The 14,273-nt window shown below is 45.7% G+C and overlaps 1 protein-coding gene across 1 annotated transcript; it reads right to left on the reverse strand.

The window, feature by feature from the left end:
• Positions 1 to 2,816: 2,816 nt before the first annotated feature.
• On the reverse strand, positions 2,817 to 4,175 carry LOC135372446 (uncharacterized). The gene has a single exon (XM_064606053.1). It carries the CDS (start codon positions 4,173 to 4,175, stop codon positions 2,817 to 2,819), a length of 1,359 nt encoding a protein of 452 aa, XP_064462123.1.
• Between the last annotated feature and the right edge of the window lie 10,098 nt (positions 4,176 to 14,273).

The following is a 14,273-nucleotide window of genomic DNA, read 5'->3' on the forward strand; positions in this document are numbered from 1 at the left end:
GAAAGAAGACAGCCCTAACCACTATCTTTTGTCAGCTAGTCTCGTATCACCTAAAAATTTTTGACCCAATTTTTCCTCAACACCCCCCTCTCCCCTCCCCATCTCCCCTCAACACATGAGAAAAGTCCTCACTTCACATGAAAAAAGAATCCTCATCTTAAAATACTTTAAGAAAATTTTCCTACCCTCACCTCACCAACCCTCACCTAAAAAATTTCGTGCGGTGAGGGTGAGGTGAGCGAGCTCTCGCCCTCGCAAGCCCTTGTGAGGGTGCCCACATCTGCACTGTATACTTGGAGTGTAAGCACGACACGACTCTCTCAAGAGAGTGAGATATGTGACGGACAGTACACCCCGAAGGCAGTAGCGTTTTCGCCATTTTTACTATTATAAGAAAAAAAAAATTGTTTTCAAGTGAGCGAAACACACCGAGGTGTTGTATCACGCTTGCCAAACTTGATCTTGAATTTATTTCTACTATGTTAGTTGGACTCATAAACATGCTCCACCTGCGTAAACAAATGCTTGCAAAACGCATGTTTTCTCTATTACCTATGCTATTAGTAAAGAATAAAGACCGAGCCCCGAAACTTTTTGGGCATGGCATCACTCGCTGGTTCATAGCGGCACACGTGCACGACGTAATAAAGAAAAGCGCCAGCTGTTGGTAGACCGAGCCTTTCTCTCCGTTGCGCCTGCCATCGCGGATTCTTGTGCAGCTGATAGTGCTACAGGTCCTTCTAAGTGCAACGTCATGCTACGACTTCGCACGCAGCATGCGCCGTCTCTCTCTTTCTCTCTTTTTTTCGTCCTTTTTTGATAATTCGGGGTAAACAAAGAACATTTTTATTGAGACTTTGTATCCAGAACGACGTATCAGGATCTCACTCGATACAGTGTGAGGAAGGAAATTAGAAAATTATTTCCCATTTGGGTACGACAAATCCGCCAAAATATAGATCCAACTTTTGAAACGAAGCCTCATCTCCAGGTGCGTTAAGCGCAATGTGGCCTGTACGACGCAGTTTGTACGCAAACGTGTGCCTGCAAAATGTCTCCACTACCATCTCTTCAACTTGAAGATAAAACTTGCGTTTAGCGAAGTATAGTTGTTGGACTTGCGCAAAGTTCGGTTCGTCGCCGGTTTTCATGACAAGGATATCTCCTTTGGAATACGCAAGACCGTTGACCTTGGCAGAATCCGCTATGTTGACCATGCCACAGAACAAATCCTGTGCGCAGGGATGCTCCTCTGTTTGCTCTGCAGGGCGTAGATTTGTCGCTGTAAAGCTGTTTTCCATGAAGCTGGAACCTAATTGGTAACATTGTAACAGCTGATGCTTCTTTGCCAATGTGTAGGGGATATTGCGGTAATTGTGAACCCTAGCGGCGTGACTCTTGAAGAACTGGTGTTTTGCTTCAAACCGAAGGCACCAATATTGCCTCAGGGGGCCAAGCTCACTGGTGATTCGCGGATAATGAACCATGTAATGGAGCTTCGGATGCACACGAGCATTCGGGTACTTGGCCAAGAACATCATGAAAAATTCCTCGATCTTGTCTTCCAAATATTGGGGGCACTCAGAGGGTATTTTCTCCGCCAAAATAATGTCCGCCAGCTCCCGGAAGGTGAGGAATAGTTCCCACTTGTCATTCCCCTCTGGTACGATGGGGCCCAAAATCAAAGGCATGAGACGAAAGAGGCACCATTTTTGGGAGGCAGAGCCCCTCATGGACTTGGAATCACTTAGAAATGACGCGCCGATCTTCTCAGGCCTGTTTCTGTTGTCGTTGGTGCCATACGGGAAAGTATCGGCGCGCAGGATATCCAAGGTATATTTAAACAGGTAGCGCAACTCCCATAGGCCCCTGTGTCTTCAGAATGACGCCATGATTGAGACGGTCAGCGCCATCCATCCGTTGCGCGGACTACTACGATTGTAAATAAATGACGTCAGAGATGACGTCACTAGTATGAATAATAATTAGTGCATAATTAGCCAAGCACGTTTACATTGGCCCACTTCACTTGCTCTGTATTCCTTTTTCCGCGCCCAGTCAACAATACCAGACGAGAACACAGAAAAATAAAGCATATCAGGTTTAATGAATCATATAAATTCCAAATACATACGGTTATCACAGACTCCAAACAGAAAGGCATCGTGATGATCATACAGAAATTAGGAAGGCTCACATAAGGCCCATTTCTCACCCAGAGCTATACGTACACCTAGTGATTAGACATTTGCATTTATTCAATGAGTGGGCGTTATAGGTCCATTGCAACAAAACACGACATCGTTGGTGCACAGTTGGTTCCTGCTAACAGACTATCATGGCCGCTCGTCCCATGACAAAATCTTTTTTTTCGTGGGCCCAGCAACAGGGGATGCATTGTATTCACCTGTTCATACGTGTTAATCTTGGTCCACAGCACGGAGGTGCGAACGTCGCTTCCTGTTTGACCCAAAGAGTGTACGAACTCCGTATTACAATGCACGGACACACGGTACGGACACAGAGACTCACGGATAAACACCCCCAACTGTGACACATGCGCAAAGGAGCAGGATACGGAAATGTACTGAGTGGTAGATGATCTCCTATATGTGCACGAGCGGGGCAACAGAAAGTTTTTTCTACATTGAAATTATGAATAACCTATTAGTACACACACAAGCGACGCCCATGTTGCAAAGTTTTTCTGTTTACAACCGTACCTCTACTGTCAACACCCAGGATCGCTCGCGCCTCTTGCTGGTGGCCTTGCCGATGGGTCTGATTTGGTATTTTCGCTAGTTTTCGCTACCAGTTTAGATATACCTTGGGATATCTTCGGCAGTTAGGATGTTATCTTCAACGAGTCCTCTAAGGGCGTAATGCATGATAACAGCAAACGTTCCTTCGAACATATCGTGCATTACGTCTGGTGGAAGCTGGCGCGTGACGTCGAAGGATTCCAACTCCAGCAGTGGGGACTTTTCTCGCACACAGTACGCAGATGTCAAGTCAGGGTTCACCTGTATAGCTTCTAGCTGAGCACTGTGTGTCTTTGCATCTCGTACAATGCAGTGACGTTCGCTCTTGACTTCACCCAGTTGACTTGACCTCGTTAAACAATATCGGCAAACCCTGCCACAGCTGAAACTGCATGTGAAGCCGCCAATAGCGTGCATCGACAAGTTGTCGCCGCAAAAGCCCACAACACGCACAAAAATTTTCCGCGAGCCCAATGGTGAAGTAATATCCATTCCGTCAGTTGCAAGCACATTCAGGTCGCTAACCAGTGGTGCTAGAACCACGTCAAGATGACACTTGGTGTCTGGGTACTTTGCGGCTATGGCTAAATGTATATGCTTTACCTGGGACCGAAATCTTGGATGGAGTTCCAAGAAGGTAAAATATACCACTAGTAGTTTGTGCACACCCCGTGTGGGACCAATGGGGTTCACTACTTCAAGTTCATCTGAGTACAAAATGATGTATGTGGTGGATGGATCCCTTGTGTCTTGGCGTCGTTGCTGTAGTGTGCCATCACGGAAACTGCTAATGATTTGTGGATCGCACTGGGGCTGGGGATTCAAAAGCGAGTCAGCAATCGTTGGGCTCTCCAGAACATTTCTGATGACACTTGCAACAGGAACGTACTGAAACGACTCGTTCCTGTCGGCAGCGTAGTGACACTGAACGGGTTCCACGTAACGGAGGTGTCTCTTTGCGAACTGTTCTCGCTGGTAGGCTGTGCGAACTGGAACAAAAAGTTGCTTCATGAAGTCACACTTTAGGAGCTGTCTTAGGTCATCATGTGTAGACAGAAGTTCGTCACCGATTTTGCAGTCTACTGTGTTTGTAAACTGCTCCCAGAGGGAACTCATCAGACATTCCAAGTCCCTAAACGCAGTTTCACAGGCCGACTCGGTAACTTTATGCTCTTGTGTCAGGCGGAAAAAGAGCCGACACACGTTTCTCGTAGCATCCTCAACGAGATCAAAGAATTCATACGACGGCCCTTCATGTGTCCACTCCCCCTGACTTCCCATATCGGAACGGTCCAGGATTTCGTCGCGTAGAGTGTAGTCGCTGGTATCGCTCCCTAGGTCCACATCTGGGACGGCGTCTCTCGATGCCTTGTTTATGTGTACATTGTAGAGGTGTTTCCTACAGGAATTCATATGGGAGTAGGTTTTCTTACAATCACCCACATCACAAGCCACGTTGAAGTTCGATTCACCGCTGTGAGAGATTGCCAAATGCGAAGCAACACGTTGCCGTGTACACGCGAAGTACGGGCACTTCGGACTTCGGAACACACAGCCAGACATTTTGTTTAGAATTAATCTTGTGCGTCGTGTGCATAGCCACATGCCTCCGTGCAACAACGTCATCTGATAAAACATCGTCCGCAACTTGCAGTTCAAGACCGCTGTTTATGTTTCGCACAGGTTACAACTACGTATCGCGCCGTTTACTATCAGTGTATGAAAGAAGACGATAAGCATGCCCAAAAGTACGTTATCAACCTGTTGGACGGGCGATCACCCTCACCCGAACCTCCCTCCCCATTCGACAAGTTTGCGGGGTTTTTTTCGTTGATACCAGTTTTCACCATGCTCGCGCGTTGAGTGCCCAGGTTGTTTATAGCTGTAGACCTACAGCACATTAGAGGTAAGCCTAGCATATAAAATACTGAAGGTTCTGTTATCTCCGTTCTTCCGTTCACTCCCCTGTACTCTTGGTTCTCTTTAAGTGAGCTGAATTGCTGTCGCCAGTACCACGATTTCCATGGAGGCTGCAGGTGCGTTAAGTGCGCGCGCTGTTTTTTTTAGTGTGGCCTCAATTCGGTGTGTCCAATCGCAGTTGATCATATATGTGTTTGTCTAGGCGTCAGCACACATGCAAGAAACGTTTAAGAATTCCAATGCTTAGTTTGCCTACCTTTACAATTGACTCTATAGAGCCCACAGGAAGCATATCTAATGCTTCTGAAATCATGTGCATTGTGGAGCATGGAGCCTCACGAAAGAAGCTCGTTGTAAAAGGGAAGAGGATGTTGTCCGATGTCAAAGAAGCCTTGCTGCAATCCACATTTAGTTATCTTGTCAACGACAAACTTATAGTTCAGGTACATCGCGTATGTCGCCCCTGTACTGCGTGTAACGCTATGCGCACATTCTAGGTGTTTGACACAGCGGTGAACGGTTTCATCGACTTTGAGGAAAGAGATGTTCTAGAATCGACAAACCTGAGGCTGGTGCAGTCCAGCAGCACTGTGCTTGATGGAAGTGGGAACCCGCCTTATGAAAGGTATGGTGGCCACCATAAAACCCACAACGCACGATCATATTGAAATATTTTTTTCGCAATAAGGGATAATGCTCGCAATATATGATCCCTTTAGCTCTGTTGATCCACCTTCCTCTGGAAAAGCATCATGCAGGTGAGGCCTCTGGTATAATACTGACACGGTTGACCATCCCATTTGCACATGGCATGCAATGCCGGGAATATTATAGTTCGGTGCAGGTATCACACCTTCCAGCAGCAATGGACATTCCTCCAGCCAGTTACCGCTTCCCTATTGTCCCCCAACATATACGCGCAGAGCTACAAGCCTGAAAGATGGCTTGCCGTCAGTGCGGCTGAAGTCGGACATTGTGAACTGGCTGTTCTATGATCTGTGAAGGTACACTCTGTACGTATGCATAGACAAACGTTGTATTATTCTCATGGTGCATTGCCTAATGCAGATTTCCTGGAAAACTGTATTCCATTTGCGCGCAACAGCTTGTATGCAAGTATCCTAAACTCAAGGACAACGCAAAGACTGGCTATGTGGGTACAACGCATTGCACCTCCAACCTACCGTGACTGTCAGCAGTTCCCAGTGAAACTTCGCTCCTTAACGGCGATTAAAAACGCATGTTTCGTATAAGCTCATTTGGTCCTAAACGTCTCCCCCTACTGAGCTTTGATACCTGAGTGTCAAGCTGCACGCATTTTGCAATGGCGGCTGCAATCGCGCTCCCGCACTGGGTGTAAGTGGTTGGTGTCGGGGGTGGGGGAAGACGGTTTTTGGAATAATAATAATAAACGTAACGTTGCCATATCGTTTGTAATGACATGAGAACGGCTGCGCAGCATGGACTCGATAACTATCGCTTCGAGAGCCCTACCGTTTCGATATTTCGTCCTCGGTGAACGCCTCACCTTGCCTTAACATAAGGCGCTTGCACCATACTTTTTGCAGGGCACCTGGGTTATGTCTCTGAGATACAAGGCTAAAAACACAAGAATGCGCCTGCCACCAGGTAACCCCGTCCTTGAAGACGCTCGTCAAAAAGCGAAGAAGCAATGCACACCTTCATCGTCAGCGCCTCCATTTCACCGAGCGGGAAACGTAAGGACGGTTCTTATGCTGCATTCATGTGACCTTACTTATTTAGGCGCGTGGTAGGCACGGGTCGTTCATAAGGAGCTTATCAATTACCTTAAAACACTGTGCAAAAACATGTTTCCTCCGTATTTTAAGTGGAAAGTATGGTTGCAATTAAGAAATAAAGCCATATCCATATTGGGTTCACGTCTACAGGCAAGCGGCATGGATGAACTGGGCGATGGCGAAGATGAAGGAACTATTGAAGTCCACCTGAACATACTGAACAAAGAAATGAGGAAAACTGTGCCTGATATGGAAAAGGTTTCACTTTCGATGGACAGGACTTTCACTTTCCGCAAGCGCTGGCTGAGGGAAGAGAAGCCCTTGGTCGCGCAAGTTCTGGAGAAGTACCCCCCGCTAAGAAGTGAGGAACAGGTATACATGCTAACTTCTCTGCCCACTCTTGCGCCTTGCGCAAAGTTGTAGTTCACACGTTCCGATGTACTGTTCCCTCTCTTCCTCATGTATATAGCTCTCACAGGAATTCCTCAGGCACACTGGTGTTAACATCGACAATGCAATTACACGGCTCATAAACCAATATGGCGAAAAGGTGATGACTCTAGCCTCGCTCAAAAGTGGAGGAATACAACCCATCGCAGACTTCTGGAAACTAGTAGAAGCTGAGAAGGATGAAACAAAAAAGTGTAAGCCTTAAAGCTTGTGTTTAAGTTAACATGATTGTACATATTTCTCCGTCATCTCCATCTTTGCCAGATGTCCTTGCTGCGGGGGTGCTGTATTTCTTGCCATTGCTTGTGCGGGAGAAAGCCGGTGCACTTTTTACAAAAATGGTACGAGTGGTGTATACCTATAACGTGCAGCATTCCTATAATTGCTGTGTATTTCATTGGAACGTTGTAAAAAGAACGATCCCCCAGTCCTTTCGCACAGAAAGGCTATGTTAGAAATTTTGAGCATATTTGAAACGCTTGAGTTGATCACATCTTAATTTCTTGTCGTCTCTGATTATTTATTACTAGCAAAAGGAGGCATTGTCATCGCCCTGCACAATAAGATGTTTCCATTCTGCTTTCAAGGACAATGCACAAGAACACGTTCATCCGGTTGTTGTCTGCAGCGGAGATGACATCTTCAGTAGCGACTCCGTTCATGTCCACGTTGAGTCACTGAGGATTGACGTACTTGGTGTCACTAGCGCCATCTCCACCCTTATGGCATCCTACTGGGCTTTCAACATCAGATATGCAAGACAAGCTGCTAAAACACTGTCGTTGCTGGAAGCATTCGTTGGGATTGAAAATCAACATATAGGTGTGCTGTGCTCACGAGCTATTGCAGCCGTGAGATGCTAAGACCATCGGAGACTGAAGTGCATCTTTTCTCTTTTTTATACAGGGTGGTGACTTGAAAAAGTTCACCGACAACCGTCACGAACTGCTTCGCAATTAGTAAACTTGCAGAAACGTTGTGCTGCCTATACGCGTAGAGCATACAAGTGGATTTAACCCACATAAGCTTCAGATTGATTTAAGGCTGCAAGAAAAAGTTTCTGTAGCTAATGTTCACACCCAACGACAGAGCTCAACCGGAGGCGTTGCTGACGGCAGGTAATGCAGCGGTCGCCTGCGACTGTCGGCACCAGTTGATAACTCTCTCCCCGGATGGTGCAGGGCACCGACACCATGACTGAGCCCAGTAGGGACCCTACGCCGTCTGGGGTGGGGAGGGAGGGCGAGTTTTCAACTGGTGTCGACAGCAGCAGACGACCGCTGAATTACCAGTCGCTACAACGCCTTCAGTAGAGCTCTGTCGTTACTTTTTCGTTCGAACGTTCGACGAACGAAGTTCGAACTTTTCTTGCAGCTTTTCTTCCGGCCTTGAATCAACCTGAAGTTTGTGATTAAATCCATTTGTATGCTCTAAGTGTGGACAGAACAACGTTCCTCGCAAGTTTAGTAATTGCTGAGGCGTTCGTGGCGGTATCGGTGAGCTTTTCTCAAATCGTCACTCTATTTAACGTTCACATTAGTGTACTAGTATTTTGTACCTTTTCATAAAGATGTTCTAATGAAACGCCACCAGATTGTAGCTTTATTCATTGATAATTTATTTTATTTGCACAGGACATGACGGTGGATATTCATGTCTGCACAGGTGTTTCTAATGCCACTAAAAGCGCGAAAGGCATACTGCGCATTTACTGTAACATTTTTTTTCTTTTTTTGCCTTTTCGGAATGATTTTCTTATGAGACTGGCGTGTAAGCGGCACATTGTAGTTTTGTTCATAGACATTTTCGTTTTATTCCTACAGAAGATGATTGTAGAAATACGTCATCACGTGTATTAACTTATAATTGCACTAAAAGTGCTAAAGAGAAGATGCTCCTTCACTGTAACGCGTGTTTTCACTTACCATTTTTGCTTGTGTACGAGATTGTTTTAATATGCTATAAGATGTAGCCGAAACGCGTGCTAATAAATGTTTGCACGTTAACTGTGTTGATCATGCATACGGTGTACGCATAATGCAACTGTTGGGCCCTACATGCTATGATGTGTCACTATATCCCTATACGGGGTGTCCAGGCTAAATGTGAACATGACTTCTCATAACTCGGCCTGCCGCGAAAAAACTGATGCCGTAGCTTGAACATTTGTGTAAGAAGCAGGTGCTGCATTGCAAGGTCTACGTGTGTCTTATACTTCTTCTTATAGGTCCAGGATACTTTCTTATTGCTTCTTAGGAAGCGTGTCAGCCTATGACAGCACGTTATTTGGGAGATCCCGTTCACATTTAGAGTGGACACACTGTATATATGAACGGCTACCTAGCTGTTAACCCCCGCCTGTGTGTCATCGTGTAGATTCAAACTATAATACTGGAAGTAAAAATAACGTCCTTAGCCGGAGGTCAATAGAAGGGACGTGGGAGCACCGCTAAATGGGGAGTCATGATACCTAACATGGAGGTGCTTTCCGCGTACCCTAATATTGGGAGTAAAAGCAAAGCCTTTAATCGGAATGTCAGTGGAATACTGTAAAGAAAAGGGACGCTGGAGCACCGTCCAATAAGGAGTCAGAAAGGCACCTAAATTACGTATGCTTTGTGCATGCTGAAAATTGGGAGTAAAATCAACGCCCTTAATCTGAGAGTCGCCGGAGCACTTTAAAGAAAAGAGGAGCGGTAGCACCGTCTAGTGCGGAGTCAGTTGAACACCCAAAACCAGGGGCGCTTTCCGTACGCCCTTTTATTGGGAACAAAGGCAACGCTCTTAATAAGAATGTCAGTAGAGCACTTCAAAGAAAAGAGGAGCGGGAGCACCGTGTTGTGGGGAGTCAGAAGAACACCTTAACCAGGGGCGCTTTCCGTACGCCCCTATATTGGGAGCAAAGGCAACGCTCTTAATCAGAATGTTAGTGGAGCACTTCAAAGGAAGGAGACGCGGGAGCACCGTGTTGTGGGGAGTCAGGAGAACACCTTAACCAGGGGCGCTTTCCGTACGCCCCTATATTGGGAGCAAAGGCAACGCTCTTAATAAGAATGTCAGTGGAGCACTTCAAAGGAAGGAGAAGCGGGAGCACCGTCTAGTGGGGAGTCAGGAGAACACCTGAACCAGGGATGCTTTCCGTACGCCCCTATATTGGGAGCAAAGGCAACGCTCTTAATAAGAATGTCAGTAGAGCACTTCAAAGGAAGGAGACGCGGGAGCACCGTGTTGTGGGGAGTCAGGAGAACACCTTAACCAGGGGCGCTTTCCGTACGCCCCTATATTGGGAACAAAGGCAACGCTCTTAATAAGAATGTCAGTAGAGCACTTCAAAGAAAAGAGGAGCGGGAGCACCGTGTTGTGGGGAGTCAGGAGAACACCTTAACCAGGGGCGCTTTCCGTACGCCCCTATATTGGGAGCAAAGGCAACGCTCTTAATAAGAATGTCAGTGGAGCACTTCAAAGGAAGGAGACGCGGGAGCACCGTGTTGTGGGGAGTCAGGAGAACACCTTAACCAGGGGTGCTTTCCGTACGCCCATATATTAGGAGCAAAGGCAACGCCCTTATTAAGAATGTCAGTAGAGCACTTCAAAGAAAAGAGGAGCGGGAGCACCGTCTAGTGGGGAGTCAGAAGAACACCTAAACCAGAGGCTCTTTCCGCACTCCCATGTACTGGGAGCAAAGGCAACGGCCTTAATCAGAGTGTCAGTAAAGCACCTCAAAGAAAAGAGGAGTGGCAGCACCGTCTAGTGGGGAGTTAGGAGAACACCTATGCTAGGGGCGTAAATGCAGCCCCTGAAAGAAGATGGCCATGGAGACTCGGTCGTGTGGGGATTCTGAAGGAAATAAAGTATGATAGCGTCGTGAGACCTCTTTCACTCAGAGAGTAGTGGAGACCTTCTCGGAAGGGGCCTCAGTACAGCACCTACAGAAGGAGCGTCCCGAGTACACTCTCATCTACGGTGTAACGCGAACACCTGTTGTAATGGTGTACCCTCATCACCCATGGGAGAGTGAAATATGTGAACACCCCGAAAGGAGTACCGTGTGCACCCTTTTTTCTTAGAGTGTATATGTCATGGGTTAAATAGAGCAGTATATCATACACATCAGAAGAATGCCAACACTTCAGTGCTTTGCCTTTACCTGTTATTTCAATGTTTACTCTCCCTTCTATTGGAATTATGTATTTCAGAATCATTTTTGTATTATTGAATTTTAATTTTGCAATCCTTTCACATGTCTTGTGATAGACAAGTTAGCAATGTAAGCAGTGTTTATGTGCCTCTCACAACCTGCATTTTTATGCAAAAACACTCCAAAAGCCGGGAGACGACATAACTAGACAAAAAAGTAGAGAACTCCGACTTAACATAAGAAAATAACAAGGTTTACTCAGACGTTTCGTCCGTCATGCGACGGACATCATCAGTGCCAAACTGAATGAGAGATTGCACAACCGGTCGCTATTTAAGGAGATGGGAGTATTGTTCGGGGAGGGGCCACGGTTTTTGTTACAAACCGAGGGGTCACCGCGTATGTGCCAATGCTCTAGAAGTTTCCTGTGTCCCCATCTTTGTTCTCTCTTGTTATGTTAAGATGGAGTTCTCAACTTTTTTGTCTGCATTTTTATGTCTGAGGCTATGCCGGCAACATGGCACATGTTCACAAAAATGCAGAACCAGAGAGACACACACACACACACAAATTATAGCATAACACAGTCCTAATCATTTTGTCGTGTCCTTTTTGCTGTGTCGTCTGTTCTACATTTTTTTTTCGTGTGTAGTTTCTGGATTTTAAGCCCAAGAGCAGTTGCTGTAGAGGATGCTGAGAACATGTGAAACATACATTTTCTCATTCTCACATTATGCTGTAAGCAGTGTGAAATACAACTCAAAAGTAATTTAATGAGAGACAACTTGTCACTAAGATTAGTGTGGGAACATTGCAAAGAAAAAATAATTATAAACCATAATGGATTCCTATCCTATTTAATGGTACAGTATCAGATCAAAGTTATTCAAATAACATTAAAGAAGTAACCGCACAAATTATCAGTCAAACAGTGAAGCTGGCTGCAGTACACTACAATGTGTCACATGTAACAATATGAGTGTTTCCAAAACTGACACATAAACCTTAGGGAGGCCGCCATAGTCAAAGCGGGGGTTACACCACTTGGCGAAAAGAAAAAGCAGATGAAGTGAACGCAATATGTGACAAAACCAAGGAAAGTATCTCGCTACAACTGCAATATATTGAAGTTGTTTTTAAAAAATAGAAGTTCAGTCAGCGCACAAACACTCAACGGGAACCGAGCTAACGTGCTTTCCGTCAGATCCGTCGCATTATTTCTCACTGTGTCATGACGGCCCCCCTAACCTACAGCATACGTCACTTGCGCACAACATTTATATTATTGTATATGTGTCAGGGCGCACACAGGCACGGAAGAGGAAAGATATCAGCTGTCGCACATACAGCCATCCCGAAAACTATGCCCATCTTCGTTGATGCACCCACGAATCCACAGGAAGACCGCCGAGGCTTTTGCACCCTTGCCCTTTTGCCAGTACCTGTACCTTCAACTGTAAACAGTTTGGTGTACACTCCAGAAAACGAGAACAGCTGATTGCTGATTTCATGGGCGCGGCCATGCGAGCCGACAAGGACAGTTCAACAGAGGAGCAATTTTAGGTGAACGCGAATATGGCGCTAGTGGTGTGGCGCAACAATTTGCACTTCAAACGACGTAAAACACCAAAAAGTGAGCAGCGAGGATGCTTGCTTGCTCATTTGTCATTATTTGGGCCTGTAATCTACATCAGGGTTCAGAAATGCTGCTAAATGCCGATGGCCGGCACAAGAAAAACGTGTTTGCAACGGTTTTTGTCCCGTTGCGGTTTACGCGAATATACCTTTTTTGTTGCTTCCTTCCTCTCTTTTCTTTGATTTTTTTATCGTTTTTTGCTGTTGTTGGTTCGTTCCGGAGCCCTAGCTTGGAAAGCTGCTCCTGTTTAGTTTCGGTATAAATCGGAATGTGGGGGCAGGGGGAACAGTCAATCGCTCCTCGAGTTTTCACGGTGGCTCTGCCCCCCCCCTCCCCCGAATTTTTGCTCTGAGGACCTCTTTGTATATGCCGCACTTCTCAATCTCGAACTTCATGTCCCGCAGTGCTCTCCTTCAGGTTAGGTTAGGTTGGGTTAGGGCTCGCTCCCCCTTGCCGTGATGGACCTCCGAGTTAGTGCGAGCGAGGTAACTCCGTAATGGAAAACCTGAAACGGTGCACTACAAACAAATGTCACCTCTGTGGATAATAATTTGAAGCATACAGATGAAGGATTCATCTCATTTCTAAAACTATTGCCAGCAATTCTGCTCTTTCTGTTTCTCGAAAGAAAGAAAAACAGCTTCATAAAAAAATACATCTTAGTGAATTATGGAAATTAGAATGCCAAAATACCTTGCAGACAAGGTTTTCCTCCACTCGCAAACGCGTAAGTGCGAAACTAATGTACACGTAGTCCTAGTTGTTTTATTTAAAAAAAAAGTCTATTAAAAATGGCTACGACCACGAAGTATGCCTTTGTGACACGTTCCCGTTTATTCTGTGTGTGTGTGTGTGTGTTTCAGCTTGGACAAATTTTTATAAAAAAGTCACGAGAGCACGTCATTTTCACAGTTGAGTTCTACGGGCGCGTATCTTTTCCAAGAAAGACTATAATGATTTATAAGGATGACTAATCAATTAAATTCATTAATTAACTCTAACAAGGACGTCTTGAACAAAAGCCAGATACCGATATGGGAGACTGTCCTAGTTAAAATCCACACCACGTTTACAAATTTTGAAACACGTACGTTTATTAAAATATCCATCCCTAAGTTTTGACATGCAAATGGGCCAAAACCGAAACTGTGGCAACCACGTTTGGGGTGGTGTGGTGGTCTTCACGGTACGGGATCTGTATATACTTCTGTATGTCAACTGCGCTCGCAACTATATTGTCTTGGTTCGGAAACCTGGAAAAATGTTTCTGGAACATAGAGAGAGGAAAAACGAATCACAAAACACGAATATACTTCAAGTACTCTTCTCCTTAGGGAAGCGAGAGATTTATTGACTCTACGTTGCACTATAGTGTCAGCGAGCTGAGCGGTTGAGCTGGAATTGGAATTAGAATTGGAAATGAATAAAAAATAATAAGAAATAATACTAAAAAGAAAAAGAATGAAAAGGCGTTATCTGAGCTGATCGAGGTCGGTTCATTCTGGAAATTGTTGCACCGACGACTAGCGCCACGCTCGAACTTACCTAAAATTGCTCCTCGGTTGAACTGTCCTTCTCGGCTCGCATGGCCGCGCCCATGAAATCAG

The sequence above is a fragment of the Ornithodoros turicata genome, unplaced genomic scaffold (genome assembly GCF_037126465.1).
Source record: "Ornithodoros turicata isolate Travis unplaced genomic scaffold, ASM3712646v1 Chromosome15, whole genome shotgun sequence".
Lineage (NCBI taxonomy): Eukaryota > Metazoa > Arthropoda > Arachnida > Ixodida > Argasidae > Ornithodoros > Ornithodoros turicata.

Coding starts and splice junctions, on each gene's coding strand:
- LOC135372446 (XM_064606053.1), bottom strand. CDS start 4,175: ATGAATTCCTGTAGGAAACACCTCTACAATGTACACATAAACAAGGCA.